Below are 18,804 nucleotides of genomic sequence, written 5' to 3'. Positions count from 1 at the left end.
TTTCAGGAGACAAGAGGGCTTTATTGGGTCCCTGGCAAGCATCCAGTCCAACTACGCTCTCACTGTTCTCTGACAGGACCGGCAAGATGGTCTCACTCTGTCGTGAGAAACTGGCGAGGGAGGCTCTGCTGGCTTCCCTCTCTGGGCCTGGAATGCTGGTTGGAAGAGGTCCTGTGAAAATGAACTCCCTGATCTCAGCAGCAGAGATAGATAAATAGAAGGAACACAGTAGAGGAGTCAGCATAATGGACATGGGTATAGAAACCAGACCCCTAGCTATGGTTAATCGATCATGGGGTCCCAGGAAAGAAAAAGACCAGACAGTGCCAAAGATATTACCCAGTTATGACCATAACTGAAGACTTCTGGTCGGGCAAAGAGGCCCGTCTCAAACTGCCAAAGTAGAGTCAAAATCTCCCATTTAATTTCCAGACTTCCAATGGAGAGGAAGTCAAATATTTTTTAAGAAAAGCCTTATTTTGCATATTATGAACCTTCCTTGCAGCCTTCCCTCAAAGGGATCTACGTTCAATTATTTGGGAATGGAAAGGAAAAGAAAATACTCAGACTCGGGGAGGGTGTTCTATAGGACACTGCCTTCAAACTAAGTCGAATGTCTGGGGACAACAGAAAAGTATGTGGTCTGCCCATCCAAGGAGATATTTAATAGATTAAATTTTGTGCCATAGTAGACTCGGTGGAAACTCAAAGCCAATGAAGGGTTAGTTATTTTGAGTGTACAGTTGACATGGATATATTCTGAAACAGGTATAACCTCCACAATGGCCCCGATGAGAGGGATAAGAGTGACAACAGTAGGATAGGATAAGCATGAGTGATTACAGTAGGACAGGATGAGCACAAGCCATCAGAATGCCCCCTCACTACCGAAATGGTAAAAGTGATACCATTTTTGTGCAGGAACTATAGATATCAGTGTTACTATCAGGTTGGCGGGCGAAGTCATAATGACTCCTACCACAGCCCAGCTTGGCTAGTGCAAAACACCAGGAGGTCTTTGGCTCGTTGTAAACTTTTGTAAAACGTGGTGACTCCGAGGACAGGTGCTCTCCCAGAAATGGTCTTCTTGCTAAAGGAAATCCACCCACCTCTTGGCATTTGGTATGAACCCTTTGGTCTAGCAAAATCATTTTCCCCCCTCCATTTTGATGAGCAAAGAGCAGAAGCAATCCATCTTCAGGTGGCAGGGCCACAGGACTCCATTGCTGTCCTGCTTAAAGATATGTAACATCTTATCTGTACATCTCTGTGCCACAACCTGCCTCATGGGGACCTTGACCTCAGCACTACAATGTTCCATCATGTTGATAGGGCCTGGACATCAGCAGTTTCCCTAGATGCTTTGTTAAGACATATGTATGAGTCAGAGGTGGGAGATAAAGCATGTGGAAATGCAAACTTTTCCCCTGATAAAGTTCCTGGGGATCAAGTGATCTGTTGAGGTCAGAATAGTTTGTTAATGTAGAACAAATTCCTACACTATGAATTCCTTACCACTAAGGCCCAATTTCAGGCAAAAATGTCAGGTGGGGGCATCTTCTTGCTCCAAACCACTTACTGACTGACCCAGAAGACTGCCAGCTTTGGGTTGGGCCCAGAGCGAGTGAAGGCTCTTGAACAGGTCAAGCCATTAACACAAATGATTCTGCCAACAGGCTGCCTGTGACAGACCCAGGGTGCTTGAGGGATTTATCTGTGGCATACTGGGGAGCTACACAGAGCCTCGGCTGAGCAGAGTGCTGTGTGTAGCTTTTGGAAGGTCTTGATTTGGAAAATGAGGCAGGAGAACCCAGACTGTGGAACCAAGAGATACGCTGGCCAACAAGTAACTATTAGCCTGTTGAGACACAGCCCTCTGACTTGTCACTGGGCTCTGGGGCAGTCTAAGGCTTGGCTACAGCATACTAGGTGGCCATGCTGGCCTTCAGGAAAAGAGGCTGTCAGACCCACCCAGCCACAGACAGGTGTGGCCACCATCACTAGGCAGACACGCCAGGATGGGGTTCTCAAGGCACAGGCAAGCATGTTGGTGGGGGAGGGAGGCGATGTGGCTCACTCACTCTCTCCCACAATGCCTCCTCCTGACCTATGGCTGAATTCATCTCAGTCTACACCTACGCTATGGCTTTAATGAGGTGGGAACCCGTTCTGACCATCATGGGCCCTTCTGGATTTGGTTTGCTCTCCTGACCTGTGACACCTCTCCCATCAAAATCCACAGGAATATCAAATGTTCTAAATCTTCAACCAGAAAAGGCACTTCATAGTAAAGTGATGGGTTGATGCTAATGGCATCTGTTCATCTTGTCAGGATCCCAGAAGTCTACAAGCGGTTAGCTTGAAAATACAGTGAAATAGTTTGCTGAAAACTCAGGTGTGGCACCAGCTGAAAACAATACCTTGAGAAACTGGGTAAGGCCTGCATGATGGAGCATAAGCTCCAAACTGGCAAACAGTTCATGGTGCTGTTTCTCCTACAGGTTGAAGTGTGAAGAGGGGCATGTTATTACTGCATCTCAAAGCTCTTCTCATACCTGAGATTTAAGATTCGACTGGTGTAGAGGTTTTAGTCCCCAAGGAAGCATCTTCAAAAATTCATAGTAATGATTCAAGTGAATTAAAGGCCTAGGCATCTGGCCGTCTCGGGATTTTTGTACCTCTGAGCAACACATAGCTAGGATAGGAGTGTATCTAGAATAGAAGTATACATAAAGACTACATGTAGGAGTAGCTAGGATGATTAACCCTATCAAGGGAAAATAAGATCTCGGCTATTTAAAAGGGGCAGGGTACAGATGGACGTGGGGTGTTTTCTAAAGTGCTTCCTGGTTCTCCATATCCAGTGGCTAATGTTTGCCACACAGGCAGGACCACTAAGGAACTGGACTTTGGGACTGAAGATTTAGGTCACTCCAACAGGCAAAAAAAATCCCATGATAAATACTAGTTCTCATGACCAGTTATGGAACTGTGCTGTAGCCTTTACTCACACCTCCCTTCTTGCTGGGTTATATTCCTTCCACAGGTTGCAGAATTTCAAGATGAGATTATGATAAAGGAGGGAAGAGTATAATTTGTGACACTGGACTTCAGAGAATGGCAGCCCTGGTCACTATCCCTGGACTTGGTCATTGGCTATGACCTTGAATGGTCTCCCCAAGCAGAAAATGACTTGCTTTTGGTCACATGTGAGAATCGTAATAAGTCATACGGGAAGAAGGGTATGTTTTTATGTGTCAGGGTTTCTCCAGTGATTGCCTACCAAGCCCTTACCCTCCACCATTCTTCTGGTGAGAATCCCCATTCTTTGGAAAACTGCCTCTCCCCTACTGCATTGCCCTGAGCTCCGGGATGGGAATTTGAATCTTGAGTGGAAGGAGACCCACCGAAGCCAACGCTAGCAGCTCCTGGGAGGCAAGCTCCAAGCTACTATGGCTCCTGCCCTTCTAGGTCCTGTGAACTACCCCACACCCTTCCCGAGTCCCTGCTCCTTGTTAGGTTGGTCCAAGTCCATTTCTGTTACTCAAAACCTGAGAAACATAATGGCCAGTGTCTCTTTTGAGACCACCTCATACATCTCTGCCTCCCACCGGTGGTCAGCTCAGGGTCTGGCATAAAGGAAGTCTGCTCAGTATGTCTGAAAGAACAGGTGGGTGAACAAACAAATCAACAATATTCAGCTCTCAGTTCACCAAGGCAGTCTGGATATGCAGGCTGGGAGAGTGGGGGGCACACTGGGGCGAGAGCAGAAAGAGGGGAGAGTCACCTGAGCACAAGAGGAGGTAGAGAAGTCAGAAATGTCTAGTGGAGGGGGGAAATACGGGACAAAGAAAGGCCTGGGCAGTCGGGTGGGGCTGGGGCTGAGAAAGCTCTGCAGCTGGGAAAGCCAGAATCAGTCCGTGAGTAGCTAAGAGGACAACGGCACTGGTCATCCCTTCGGCTGGTCTTGCTCCAGTGGAGGCAGTCAGAGACACTGGGCATCTCCCCAGCTCTACTCTTCTTTCCTGGGTTCCTTTCTTTGTGTTCCTCTTCCAAATGAAGGAGCAGTTCCAAAGGCCTAAGCACCCTCATGCTCAGGGACCCAAGTCATCTTCCCAGTGGTACAAGAAGCACAGACTGTCTGGCTGTGGCCATGGAAGGCTGAGACTGTCAATCCAGGAGCCAAACCATGGATCTATCTTTCCAGTGGGTCCAGGGACTGGAGGATGTCCTCAGAAAACCCTGCCTGGGGAGAGGGGACCCTGACCCCGTATACCTACAACCACACTAGAGGAGGTGAGCTGGATGCACAGTGGCTGCCTTTATTGCATTCCAAGGGGACTGGGCTAGCTCTAGACTCCCCCTCCCAGGACTCAAGAAGGGCTCTCAGGAAGGACCCAGGGTGCTGGGCTGAGGACAACAACTCCTCAGGAGCCTGTACTGAGGCCCAGAGCTGGAGGCCCAGGATTGAGAGCTGAAGGTTGGAGGCAGGGGTCCTAATCCCCAGACAGAGATGCTTATCTACCCCATGCAGGGATGGGCTGCATTCCTCCCAGAACTCCCACGTGCACTCCCTCTGGAGAAGAGTCCAGCCCTCTGTCCCCGGTCAAGAGGGCAGTGTGGAATTCACTGTGACCCCCTCTCCTTTCAGTAAGGAGCACGAGGTCTCGCAAAGTTGACGCCTTCCCTCTGGCCACAGCTGCTGATGCAACCCTCACCTCACAGGGGAGGGCCCGAGAGGAGGGGACAGGTGTACTGGGGATGGCGGCTGAGAGGCCAGAGCGTGTGCTCCTTCCCGAGGGGTGGTGGGAGGGTGGGGGTCAGCTAGGAAGCCCTCGGGTAGGGGGACAGTCAGTGAAAGGCAGGCACAGGCTGCAATTGGGCTCAAAGCCAGGGATGGGGATGGGGAGCAAGAGGGCAGGGGAGGCAGGGGAGTGAGTGCTTGAGCAACAGGGAAAGGCTGAGCATGAACACGCATCACCAAAGACCACTGCACAAGGAGGGGCAGGCCCTGGAAGGGCCCCGAGCCCCACTCGGGCTCAGGGACAGGTTAGTGGCAAGATAAGCTGGGATAAATGAAGCAAAATGGCTGAAGGAAAAGACCCTGAGAGTCACCAGGTCAGACAGAGCAGAGGAAGTCTGGAGCCCTGAGGGCAGGGAGAGATCAGAGCCAAGTGAAGGGAGAAGGGAGATGCTGTCCCACATGCCCCAGAGCATGACTTAGTGGCAGGGTCTGGGCAGGACATTGGCTGCAGATCATGCAGAGGACTCAGGGCGGCCCCAGCAGTGGCCAGTGTAAACTTCAAGGATGGCCAGGCTGCCAGGCACTTGGAGGCGGGGCCTGGGAGCCCTGGTGACAGTGGCATCATGAGAGGCCACGGGGCTGGGTGCCCCACGCCCAGTGTCTGAGGAGGAGCTGAGTGAGGAGCGGCTGCTCGGAAAGGCCCTGGGTGGAGCCTCCTGGGGCACACCTGCTCCGTTGGTTCTGTACTGGGAACACCTCTGGCGGTTTGAGCTGCTTCCTTGTTGGTCTGCTGCTGGATGGAGGCCCCCAGCCTCCTGTGGGGGCTACCGCATGCTCTGGGTCTTGGAGCCCCCCTCTTGGGTAGGAGGCTGTCCCAATAACTGGGTGGTGACCACCTCTGAGGCCTGAGGGGTGGCTTTGGAGCCCGAGGCACTCTTCCGGGTGCCCTGGGGACTTGGGGGGCCTTTCTTCTGGGGCTGAGGACTCAGCTGGGGGCCCTTCCTGCCAGCAGATGGACTCTTGGAGCCTTTGGCCTTGGCTTGAGGGTGGGTGGCCTCTGGGCCTTTGAGGGGTTTTAGCCCCAGCATCTCACAGAAGGTGTTGCACTGGTGGGAGGAGGCGAACTGGTCCAGCAGGGCGGGGAAACAGCTCTCCTTGAGACCTTGGTACCTACGGCAGGACACAAGAGCTGAGTGGGGTCCCACCCAGAGAGGCAGTCCTCAGAGGCAGACCGTGGGGTGGCCATGGCATGGTGTCATGTCTGAGGTGCCTCTTACCTCACCTCGGGGTGCTCGGGAGTCCACCTCAACGGGCAGCACCCTAAACCTCACTTTTAATCTGAGGCCTCATTTGGCCCTGGCCCACGGAACTCATCACGTGGGATGTCACTTGGTGTGAGGAGGCTCTGCTTTATCAACATACATTAGTGCAGACTCCAGGTCCCCACTCCACTCACAGGCCCTGTTTCTCTGCCCCCTGATGAACCCCACAAGGTTTCTCTGTGATAAAGCAGAGGAGCGGGTTCACTGCAACCCCAGAATGCCAGGTGGTCCTTTGTGGGTGGCAAGAGCTGCCGGTGGAGATCTGGGGTCAGGGCCGCAGCAGGTGGGGAGCAGAGGTCCCTGAGACTTTAGGACACATTAGCCTTGGGCACAGCGGGGGCTATTGAGTCACAAGGTCCAGCACCTTGGGAATGGAGAACCAGAAGAACTTTGACATTTTACACCCCAAGCAGCCTCTCAGAGGGCATTCTGTTGCCAAGAAGCACTCACCCTCGCAGTTTGGTAGCAATCTGCACATCGGTCATTTTCCAGTTAACCCCTGAAAAGAGAAAGACAGAGAGTTTTGGGAGCTGGTAGTAGCCTGGGGCAGTTCTGGGGGCCCCAGGTCTCCAAGATGCGTACCATTTTAGATGGGAACAAGCCAAGCTCTAGGCACATCTTCGGGCTACCTCTCACTGGGCATCACCTGGCCTGTGTCAGGGGCAGTGTGGGTATATTTGTATTATGGGTAGTAATAATAGTTCCATTTTCACAGGTGAGGGAATTAAGTAACTTCAGCAGTCATTCATTCATTCATTTAGTAACTGGGCACAGTCTGTATGCAATGACCACTGTGAATTAAAGTATCATTCCTAGACCCACAAGTCTTCCAGCTAAGTTATTCTGTCTCTACTAGGTGAGATTAGGTCATCCTAAACTGGGCAAGTCTCTGGCTTTGAGCTAAAACTTTCTGCTCCTCCTTAACAGATTAGCTCATCTGGACAGAGAGAGAGAGGTGGAAATGGAAAGGTATAACAGGGCTGGGCTGGCAGAAGTATAGCATGGATAAGACCAGCTTCCACATACTCATCAAGGCAGCAAGCAAGCACTCCAAGCAGCCAGACAGGATCCAAGGTTAAAAGAGCCTTGAAAGACAGAGTTGGGCAAACAGTGATGGAGGAAACACATCCCACCCTGGCCAGGCTACCCCAGCACCTTAACATTGCGCGTCAGGCCTGTGACCGCCCTTCCCTGTTTGCACTCTGTCCAGCTGCCTTCCTCCAGGAACCAAGCTCTCACTAACAGGCCTGAGTGCCAGTAGAAGACAGAGTAGCACAGATGTGGGCTTGAAACCAGGCAGATCCGGACTTCCATTTTGGCTGTATCACTTTGGAGCCGTGTGTGGTTGGCCAGTCACTTCCTATCTCTAATCCTCGACAGTAAACCCAGTGATCATGCTGCCCATCTTGTAGGGGAATTAAGATGATCACAGTATGTGTCAGACCCTAACTCAGTGTCTGAAGCACAGCAGTTAGGCAATAAATATTCATTTCTTTGTCTTTTCTCTTTCAGCATTTTTCACATTCCATTTTGCATGATAATACTAATGATCCCTCACTTGCACAGAACTCTGGTTTGCAGAGGGCATTCCCAAATACAGTCTCATGGAATCTTCATAATAAGTCTGAGAGAGAGGCAGGGAGGATACTATTATTCCTAGAGAGGGAAAGGAAATGGAAGCTCAGGGGGATGAAAGACGTGATCTGTCTGAGCTTCTTTTCTTCTCTGTAAAACAGAGACCCAGCTAGAAAATGAAGAGGCCTGGGCTTGAATTTCTTTTTCTTTCTTTTTTTTTTTTTCTTTTCTTTTTTTAAGGCTTGACTTTCTTTGATTTCCAAGTACTTCTACTATATTATGTTATTATCCCATTGTAGAAATTGGTATATTTATCATAAATTCTTGAGGACAATGGCTATTCCTAATTCACCTTTTTATATTCTCAATACTTAGTAATGTTAGGAAAAAAGGAAGGAAAGAAGAAGGGAAGGAAACATTTACGAGTTAACAAATGGAATGAATAACAGTTTAATGTGTTACTAGCTCACACTTCAATGTCTAGAGTTATATATAAATATTTATTGTACAGCTTACCCCCAATGCTAAGCACACTTAAAGTCAGTTTTCTATCTCTGGCCCTGGTTTTCTCACTTAATTTACATCAGGGATAAAATGAAATAATGTGTGACATCCCCAGCATCCCCCAATGTGTGTAGATAGAACTGTATCTTTTCCTTTCTCCTGCCAGGTCTGGTTAAAGAGTGTAGACCTGGAGAGGAGAAGTCAATGAAGGAAGGAGAATTCACACTTGCTGGCCTCCCTTTTTTGGGAAGAATCTGAATAATGGGAAAAATAGAAATAGAGAAGTATGAGAGATTAAGTTTGCTTACATAATATTAATAATAAACTACCAAAGACTGCTCAGTTGGTAAAGAATCCGCCTGCAATGTGGGAGACCTGGCTTTGATCCCTGGGTTGGGAAGATCCCCTGGAGAAGGGAAAGGCTACCGACACCAGTATTCTGGCCTAGAGAAGTCAATGGGGTTGCAAAGAGTAAGACACAACTAAGCGACTTTCACTTTCACACTCACCAAAGACTGAGAGGGAACAGAGAAGGAGGAGACAATAAAGCTCTGTGTGCAAGGGTAGAAGAGTTTAGGAAGTTGGAGAGGAAGAAAGTTCAGAGCAGAGCTGCAGGGAAGAAGGGTGATTTTGAAAACGTGGTCCTGCAGCTTGAATTAGATCCCATGAAATAGTCTTTGAAATAATATATTTTTTAAGTGGAGCCTGGAGTATACTCCTTTAAACACAACTGCAGTAAGAGACTAGGCTCCATGAGGGTCTGGCATGCACTAGGGCTGCACACAAAGTGCACTTTGCACTCTACAAGGTTACCGTGAAAGCAGAGGAGAACACACGCGGCAGTGCGCTGCACACCAGTGCCCCGCCCTCGGTGTGCTCTCCTGCACATGCACACACCCACCTCACACCCTCATACCTGCCAGGTCTGTGACAAGGAAGCTGCCGTTCGTCCACAGATAGAGCCAGTGCTGGAAGGTCTGGCATTTCCACACGGCCTCAGAGCTGCTAGGCGCTGCAGGAGCCGCAGCACAGCCCCAGTCTCGGGAGCAGTAGGACTCTAGGGGCTGGCCCAGGTCCTCCTCCAGGGTGGCATAGGGGATGTTGTTGGCAGGCCGATAGATCAGATACAGTGGGATGATCCTAAACACAGTGCCACCCTGCAGTGAGCAGGACTGACTGTGCCCCGAGAGCGCCTCCCTCCACCTCAACTCCACACTCTTGGAGACAAAAGGAAGGCCCTTCCAAAAAGGGAACTCAGCTCTAAGCCTGAAGGGCAGCAAGGACAGGAGTTCCCCGCTAGCTTCAGGGTCCTGTCCATCCTCTGAGGTCAGTGGAATGAGAGCTGAACCCTACTCTGGCCCCAGGAGGCCTCTGTGCCTGAGTGAGGGGCTGGGACCCGTAAGTGACAAACAGAAAGGAATACCTCTGAGAGGATTCAGCCAGACTGTGTCCATGCCCACTAGACCCTGGATGCTTTAGCCTCCCTGTCACCTTCAGAGAGGCCCAGAAGCTGCCATGCCTAAACTCCACAATCAGCAAAAACTGGAAGAAGGGGTGGAGAATTCGGGTGGGTGAGAGGAGACTGGAGACCAGAGCAGAAGCTTCTCTAAAGTGGGCCGTGAAAATAAATAAATAAATAAAGTGGGCCGTGAATCTTGAAGTCTTTGTTTCTAGATTCTGTGGAACCATTGAGCTGAGCATGGGGCTAGCTGGGAGCCCATTTGCACATGACCACTACTCAGAGGGTCCCCAGGAGGCTGTGAATCATGGCTCTGTGCAGAAGCTCAGGTCAGACTGCATGGCCCCCTCCCTGTGCACTTACTCAGGCACCTCTCCAAAGCCAGGAGCAGCCCGGGCTTCAGCCGCAAAGATTTTGCAGTACTCTCGGCTCATGTTCTGGATCTTGCACCCCTGTGGATTGAAGAGAACCAACTCTGGTCAGCACGGAATTGCTCCTGCCCTCGGTCATACCTTGCTCTAAGTGGGAGGCTGTCTGCTAGAGGCTGCAGGGAGGATCCCAGCCCTGGGGAAGGTGGGGTTCACTCCTACCCATCTCCCTCATCTGCACCTCATTTTTCTCATTTGTAAAACAAGAGGCTTCAGACATGTTTTCAAAGTGGTTTCCAAACTGTGTTTGCTGCAGCCCTAGTGATAGGTGGCTGTGTCCCAGGGGCCACGCTGCAGAAAGTGGGGTACCCCCCCACCCACAGTCATCACTTGTCCCCTCACAAATAAGGCTTCTCTGTGCAAGATACAGTTAAGGGAAGTGAAAAAGGTTTCTGCTGAAAAATACAGTTTGAAGACTATGGTCCCAAAGATGTAGCCTGGACTGTATCTCAGGCTCTCCTCAAGGTAAAGCAGAGACTGAGATGGCATCCACCTCCACATGGGGCTTACCAACAGGACCAGGCTGGGAAGGGGAGGGACTAGAGGGTGGAAGCAGGGGCAGGGGCATGAGACAGTACCTGGATGGTGACATCATAGTTTCTGCCCAGGAGAGATGTCTCGCTGCTGGGCCCGAACACAAGCAGGCTGGACACCTTGATGATGCACGTGCGGCCTGACTCGAAGATGGGTTCCAGCCCGTAGATGACCTTGGCCTGGGAGGCCTTCCTCAGGCTGCAACCGTGTCCACCCCCTCGAAGTTCCTCGCTCACCAGGCGGCCAAAGAGCTTGTCCCCCCAGCAGCCAGAGTCAGCCAGACCCTTAGCGAACACCATGGGGGTCATCTCAATCTCTTCTCCAACTGGAGGGAACAGGAAAAGTGTGAAAAAACTAGAAACTCCCCCTCAGGACATACCTGGCTGTCCAGGGGTTAAGATTACGCTTCCAGTATAGGGGGGTGTGGGTTCAATCCCTGGTCAGAGAACTAAGATTCCATATGCTGCAGGGAACAGTCAAACAAATACATAAATACACATTATAGAAACTCCCCCTGACTGATGCAGAGTTCACAGGGCAGGAAAACCGTGGAACTGGTACACTCACTCTGTCCATTACTGCTTTTTGGGGGTGCACTGTGGGGTCCCTATTGGACTGTGAGCTCTTGACGGCAGACCCTGTAGCTATGCAACCCTCGGTCATTCAACAGTGCTTGTGTGTGAGGGCTCAGCACACACAAGTAAGGGCTCAGCCTGTGTCTGTGGAAGGCAGGGGTTTTCTGAGGAAGCAGCAATCAATACAGACTATCAGGACTAATTTGTTTTAGAATTTGGTGTTTTGATCAAGTGAGTAAGTGATTCCATCTCAACCAACATGTTTGACTGGAAAAAAAAGTTTGAGACTAATCCAATAGCAGTGAGTACTCCTGGTGCTCAAATTGTGATCACTAAATACCATTTTCCACTAAAGTGAAAGTGAAAGTCGCTCAGTCGTGTCTGACTCTGCAACCCCATGGACTATACAGTTCATGGAATTCTCCAGGCCAGAGTACTGAAGTGGGTAGCCTTTCCCTTCTCCAGGGGATCTTCCCAACCCAGGGATCAAACCCAGGTCACCCGCATTGCAGACGGATTCTGTACCAGCTGAGCTACAAGGGAAACCCAAGAATACTGGAGTGGGTAGCCTATCCCTTCTCCAGGGAATCTTCCCAACCTAGGAATCAAACCGGGGTCTCCCGCATTGCAGGTGGATTCTTTACCAACTGAACTATGAGGGAAGACTATTTTCCACTAAAAGGAACCAGAACTCCCTGAACTAATGGCAGGAAGTGTCCTGGATTGACCAGAAACATCTATGGATCAGAAAGTAAGTGAAATATCAAAAACAACTGGTTGCTTGTCATAAGAACACAAGAGCCAACCTGAAGGGGCTTCCATTGGCCAAAAAAAAAAAAAAAGAAGAGAGAGAGAATTTTACTAACAAAAAGATTAACTGCAAAGTATTGAACATTCAAATGTGTTAAAATCCATACTTTCATAATTATTAAAAAAAAAAAAAAAAAACCTTCCTCCTAGAAAAAAACAAAAAACCCTCATTGGTGACCTGTGGAAGATGTTACAGCACTAATTCATTATTCTGAAAGCTTAGCAAGAGGGAAAAGAAAGTAATTTCCATTCATTTTTTTGTTGGACCTATATGTATCAGGATTACCAAATAAACATTTCCTCTTTACTGAAAAATTTTAGCTAGTGAATAAAGAAAAAATGACAGAATTAAAGTACTCCATGTTGTAAACCTTAAGGAAATAAAGGATTGAGGTAATAATCAGGGCTCCAAAATCACTGCAGATGGTGATTGCAGCAATGAAATTAAAAGACGCTTAATCCTTGGAAGGAAAGTTATGACCAACCTAGACAGCATATTAAAAAGCGAGACATTTCTTTGCCAACAAGATCTGTCTAGTCAAGGCTATGGTTTTTCCAGTGGTCATGTATGGATGTGAGAGTTGGACTATAAAGAAAGCTGAGCACCAAAGAATTGATGCTTTTGAACTGTGGTGTTGGAGAAGACTCTTCAGAGTCCCTTGGACTGCAAGGAGATCCAACCAGTCCATCCTAAAGGAGATCAGTCCTGGGTGTTCATTGGAAGGACTAATGTTGAAGCTGAAAGTCCAATACTTTGGCCACCTGATGTGAAGAGCTGACTCACTGGAAAAGACCCTGATGCTGGGAAAGATTGAGGGCAGGAGAAGGGGATGACAGAGGATGAGATGGTTGGATGGCACCATTGACTCAATGGACATTAGTTTGGGTGGACTCTGGGAGTTGGTGATGGACAGTAAGGCCTAGCGTGCTGCGGTTCGTGGGGTCGCAAAGAGTTGGACACAACTGAGCGACTGAACTGAACCGAATAATCAGTGACTGCTAAAACTTCTCGATAACGACAGGGGTGGTATCAGATACAGTTTTAATTAATTTTTTTTAAACTGTGCCTTGCAGTAAGTGGGAATCTTAGTTCCCCTAACAGTGATTGAACCCAGGTCTGGTGGTGAAAGAGTCGAGTCCTAACTACTTGATTGCCAGAGAATTCCTGTTTGTTTGTTTTTTAACTTTAAAGGGGATAGATCAGGCAGAAAACATGTGAATGAACTCAGTGATCATTCTTAGTAAAATGAATTACTAATTTAGTAATTACTCATTACTAAAACAAACAGATGTCATGTGCCTGAATATTAGAGACAAAAGGAAACACACAGCTTACCTGTGAAATGTTCCCCCAAATTTGCACCTGAATTGGAGCACTTCAAGCTAATCACCAGTTTAGAGGAAGTCCATCGATGAAGGAACATGTTAAATGGTGATACAATCAACAAAATCCAAAATGGAAGAAATTCTACACATCAAGTGACTTCAAGAAATAAATGGTAAGGAGGGAAAACAAGTGAGGGAGGAGTAACTATTATACACTTGACAGATTTGAGAGATATGTCAGGGACTTCCCTGGCAGTCCAGTGGCTAAGACTCCATGCTCCCAGTGCAGGGAGCCCAGGTTCGATCCCTGGTCAGGGAACTAGATCCCACAAGCCACAATTAAGACCTGGTGCAACCAAATAAATAAACAAATATTAAAAAGAAAAAAAAGAAGATATGTCAGCCAAAAGCACTGAGTGGTTTCTAATTCAAATAAACCAATGCTTACAAGATAGGAAAATCTGGTTTTATGAGAATAAAGTATTATTTGTTTTTAGGCATAAGGTTATATTTGATATTAACTTTGATAACTGAACAAAAGGTACTAATTGAATGAATGAGTAAAGGAGTGAGTGAATGAAGGAATTCATGAAGCTCTAGAAATCTTTCCATCACCAGCTGCCTTCGCAGTCCTAAAACCTTAATGTGTCTTTTGCAGGAGCAACACAAACTCTTCCTCTAATATTTGTGCCTTCAAACTGTTTGTCAAACTTCAGGGTGTATGACAATCACTAGGGTGTCTACTGACATGCAATCATGTTAGGTCCTTCCCCAGAAACTGTGATTAAGAGTGTCTGCAGCAGGGTTCAGGTAACTGCATTTTTAGCAGGCTCCCCACGTGGGTCTCATGCCGGAATTCACAGACCTCTGTGAGAAACTCCAGGGAGGAAGCCGGCAGGGAGAAGTACCCTGGTAGCCAGTCCTGCTCTCGATCAAGTGCTCTGATGAGGGGAGAGGGCACAGGCTGACTGAACTCCTTGTGGGATAGCCCTCTAGCTCTTCCTCCCCCCTCAACTTCTGAAACAGCTGTCCCCCTCTACCTCCTCCACAAGCCACATGCTAAACTAGGAGGAAAGGGTAGCTGTATGTGGAGATGAATGTGGCATTTGGATCAGATTCCAAGCTTCTCTTGTAGCTCAGCTGGTAAAGAATCTGTCTGCAATGCAAGAGACCTGGGTTCGATTCCTGGGTCAGGAAGATTCCCTGGAGAAAGAAATGGCAACCCATTCCAGTATTCCTGCCTCAAGAATCCCATGAACAGAGGAGCCTGGGAGGCTATAGTCCATGGGGTTCCAAGAGTCGGACATGACTTAGCAACTAAACGACCACCACCAAGTCTTTAAAGAACCCCTGCAGAGGCAGGCCTGGGGACACAGGCCCATCCATTCCTCCCCCTGAGGGACATCGTACCTTGACCTTCTTCTCTGGAGATGAATCCTGATAGCACTGTGTGGAGAAAAAGCAGAGGAAGTCACTGTCCTCAGGTAGGCATGCCCACAGAGAGCTCTACCTCTGCAAAGATGACGATCCCCGTCCTCCTTGGAGCAGAGACCAGGTGCAGGGGGCAGGGTCACACTCACCCTCAGGGCTGAGGCAGAAGTCGGTGGAGGCTGAGCCATGCTCGTTGTGGATGGTGCATCGATACACGCCACAGTCCACAGGGGACGCCTGCACGATGGCCAGGGCCGCGGGCCCCTCATCCCCGGCACTGCAGAGAGGAGACCCACCCCCTGAGGCCATCACCATGGCACAGCCCAGGCCAGACTGTGTCCTGAGGGTCCTCAGACCCCACTGTCAGAGGCTGCTGTGGGCACAGGCTCCAGGAGCTCTGGGCAGAGCCAGGCCTGTATCACACAGGCCAGGTTTGTGATCCTGACCCTCACTGGCTGTGGGACTCTGGGCAAATGACTTAATATCTCTCAGCCTCAATGTTCTCCTCTTAATGGTGGGAGTACTAGAGTATCCCTTATAGGGTTACTATGAGGATTAACTGAGAGGGTGGATCCAAAGTTGGGATGATGCCCCCACGTGATCACTGCTGCCATGTCTTAGGGGGCCAGGTGGGGGTGGCACCCATCTGGCTTACCTCCTGCCCACCTCGCCCACTGGGCGCTGGTCCTTGGCCCACGTCAGGACGGAGTCACTAAGAATGTTGAAGAACTGGCACCAGAGCTTCAGGCTGCCCGAGGCATCAGGAAACTGCTCCACCCGAATCTTCCGAATCACCTGTGGGGCTGGGATCAAGGGCACAGTGGGAAGGAGTGAGCCCCCTCCCCACCGTCCTGTGCCCTCTATGCCTTGCCCCACTTCCCTCGGTGTCCTTGGTGCACAGGCTGAGCGAAAACAGGATTCAAGTCTCCATACACACTCATCACTTCACCCGCCACATCTGTGTCTCTGAGGCCTTTGCCCTGACTTCAGAGCATACAGCTTTGCTAGAAAGAACCCAGCTATGTGCCCCTACTCCAGGCCAGGCAGAGCCTCACAGCTGAGGCCAAAGACAGCAGTCAAGAGAGGACATTCAGCCTGCAGCCTGGGCTCCTAACCCTAGGATCCTGCATTTGAGTCCTGTCTGCACCACTCTGTACTCATGGGACAAGTCTGCAAAGAGGGGATGATGGTGGTGACAACGATGATGATGATGCTAGAGCTAGGATGCTATTGAAGCCGGGCCCTGGGCCGAGCCCTGGATTTATTCTATCCCATTTAACCTCATAATGTTATGAAGTTGGTCCTATTATCAGCTCCAAGCCACAGAGCCAGGACAAAAACTAAGCCTTTCTGATTTTACAGCCTGTGGGATTATTACATGGGAATACCTTTACAGAGGTGCACCAGGTCTCCAGCAGGCAGGTGACCCAGCAGCATCCTCTCCTGGTAGCCCATACCCAGTATTCACCTTTCAGCAGGTCTTTGGCCTTCCTGGACTTGGCCGGAGCATCCTGATTGCCTTCCTCCATGGCCAGCTCGGCATCTAGACTGCTGGCTTTGGGGCTGGGGCCTGGGTCTCCTGTTGCCAACTCCTCCTCTTCCCGTGGCACCTCCAGCATGCCTGCCTTTCTGCCTTGAGTCGGGGAGCGTCTTTCCCGCCCAGGAGTCCCTGGGGACCCAGGTGCAAGGGCCTTCCTGGGCCCCCTGGGGGAGACCGAGGGGCTCTCCCTTTCTTCGGGCTTGGCGGCCTCTCCGTCTCCCGCGGCTTTTACCTTGGGGAGAAATCTCTTCCTCCGGGCCCCCAGAGCCAGCTCCTCAGGCGTCGCTGCGGGGAGCGTCTCCCCCGGGGCCTCCTCCTCTGGGGAGGGCTCCTGGGTTCTGCTCTCTGCTGACAGCAGGCCCTGCCCGGGGGCTGCCTGCCCACCACCCTCCTCCCTAAGCAGCCCACCCATGCTGCTTTCCCGGGAGGCCTCCAGGAGGACAGGCCCCTCAAGGGGAAACTCTCCCTCACCCTCGCTGGATCCTCCTGAGGCCAGCCCAGGGCCCTCCTCCTCACCAACCACGATGGCGGGGACCGAGAGAGGGCTGGGGCCTGGGCGCCGGGCAGCAGCCAGGGCCTGCCGGCCAGCCTCCACCTCACGGTCCAGGAGGCCAGTGAGGCGGCGGGAGGTGCAGGGACTCAGCAGGAGGGTCTGTGCACTCTGCACCAGGTGGTTGTTCTCCACGCGCTCCAGGATGCGCCGTGACGTTCGGGGACTCAGTCCGGCCACTTCTATGGTGGGGGCCAGGGTGGGCAGGGGTGCCGGACCCCCAGTGGCAGCTTCCCCCTGAGACTCCGGGCCCCCTCCACTTGTTTCTGAGCTGGACAGCTTTAGCAGCAGAAGCAAGTAGTTCTTCAGGGAGTCTATGAGGCCAGGGTCACAGGTCCGGGGACCTGAAGTCCTCTCGTCTGCATCTGGCACCTTGGCACAGGCCCCCTCACTGTTTGCCGCCACGGTTTCTGGAGGGTGACTCTGGCTGGATGGCCCTGGCCCCAGGTGCAGTGAGGGGGCAGAGCTCAGCAAGGTCTTGTCCTCAGAGGGCGGGAAGGCAGCTGCACTCCTGGGCTGAGAAGCTGGGGTGCTGGGCAGACCCTCCTGGGAATGACGAGCCAGGCCAGCCTCAGGAGGAGAGGGCAGGGGGCGCCCCTCGGGGCCTAAACCCCCTGGAGGACGGCCACCCAGAGCTGCAGGTGGTGCTCTTCCCAGCTCTTCCTCCCTCGGACCCTGGAACAGGCCCTCCCTTGGTTTGTCCCTCCCTGGAGCGGACCACTCCGGCCCTCCAGAGCGCTCTCCTCCCACCTGCTCCGAACGGCCCTTAGGAGGCAGTTGTGCCTTGGAAGCGAGGCCCCCCACCAGGGGACCCAGCACAGCTTCCTCCTGGTTCCCAGAGGCTGGTCCTGGTGTCTGGTCAGATGTGAGGATACAACCCAGTTTGTCTGGGACAGAGAACTCTTCCTGGCTCTGTCCAAAACCTTCAATAACCTGAGGAGACCTAGGATTCTCCGAAGGTGGGCGTTTGGGGGCTCTGGAGTGTGGGCTGAGACTGGTCATGGACGCCTTCTCTGAGCGACCTTTTGTGGTCAAGGGAGTGCTCCCCTCTGATTGTGTCCCCTTGTCTTGCTGCACCCATCTGTCTTCCTGGGTCCTTTCTTCTGCCTGCGTCCCCACCCTTCCTTGTGCCATCACATCCTCCTGGGAATTCCTGTCTGACTCTGACCTCTCCCTTCCTTGCATCACAACATCCACTTGTGTCATCCTATCTGCTTGTGTCCGCTGGGAGGCTTCTGTTTGGTCTCCCTGCATCCTCCCGTCCACTTGCATCTTCCTGTCCACCTCCGTATTCTTTTTGCCTCCTGTTTTCTGGTCAGGAGACATTTTCCTGTCCTCCTGGGTTTCTGCATTCATGGGCTCAATGATGCCCTGACTTCTAGAGGTGCTGTGATCAGCAGAGACTGGATCGGAGCTGCTGCTGGCCGATGCAGGAGCCATGGTTGCCTGGGACTCCTGGACCTGGGAACACACGGACAAAAGCAAGAACTTAACTACAGGTGCCTTAGGCTCTCTTTCCAATCTGATGTCCCAGTCTCCTCGGGCCTTAATCACAACTGCTGTGATGAGAATCTGGCCACCTGGTTTCTCAAGCCTGTTAAGGGTGACAAAGTCCCATGCCCACCCACCAAACCCCGTGAACCCAGAATCCAGATAAAGTAATATTCAGCATCGAGGTCTAGCTCTGGGCCTTCCCAGGTCTCCCTGAAGAAATCCTGCCTTTCCTGATGGACTCTGCTCATGTACTACTCCTCCCCTCACCCCCACCATTTGGAGGGGAGTGTCCTCTCTCAGGGCTTCTGAGCAATCAACCTTTCCCTCTCCTGTGGCACTACTGCTCTGGATAGAATGATAGGTGAAGTGGGAGAGTATTGAAGGGTCTTCTTGACAGCATCGGGGGCAACATCACCATTAATGCTGAGTGAGCGGTAATTACATAATGCTAGTCATAGAAGGTTAAAGTCGTTGTGAATGACACATATGCCAGGAGATCCATGAAATGTTAC

The 18,804-nt window shown here is 51.0% G+C and overlaps 1 protein-coding gene across 4 annotated transcripts in view; it reads right to left on the bottom strand.

Moving 5' to 3' along the window:
• ALPK3 (alpha kinase 3) overlaps window positions 1-18,804 on the bottom strand; it is a 62,541-nt gene continuing 43,737 nt past the window's right edge. For 3 of the 4 annotated variants that reach the window (XM_061158782.1, XM_061158780.1, XM_061158781.1), the window contains 9 exons: window positions 16,177-18,259; window positions 15,364-15,511; window positions 14,858-14,985; window positions 14,688-14,723; window positions 10,611-10,891; window positions 9,968-10,056; window positions 9,062-9,285; window positions 6,517-6,565; window positions 1-5,914 (listed from right to left, as the gene is read on the bottom strand). In XM_061158782.1, coding sequence (XP_061014765.1) covers window positions 5,569-5,914; window positions 6,517-6,565; window positions 9,062-9,285; window positions 9,968-10,056; window positions 10,611-10,891; window positions 14,688-14,723; window positions 14,858-14,985; window positions 15,364-15,511; window positions 16,177-18,259 — 3,384 coding nt within the window. In that variant the 3' untranslated portion in view covers window positions 1-5,568. The remainder of the gene's footprint in view (window positions 5,915-6,516; window positions 6,566-9,061; window positions 9,286-9,967; window positions 10,057-10,610; window positions 10,892-14,687; window positions 14,724-14,857; window positions 14,986-15,363; window positions 15,512-16,176; window positions 18,260-18,804) is intronic. The other variant, XM_061158783.1, reaches the window with a different exon arrangement.

The sequence above is a fragment of the Dama dama genome, chromosome 13, assembly GCF_033118175.1.
Source record: "Dama dama isolate Ldn47 chromosome 13, ASM3311817v1, whole genome shotgun sequence".
Lineage (NCBI taxonomy): Eukaryota > Metazoa > Chordata > Mammalia > Artiodactyla > Cervidae > Dama > Dama dama.
This window is presented reverse-complemented; position numbering and strand designations above follow the sequence as displayed.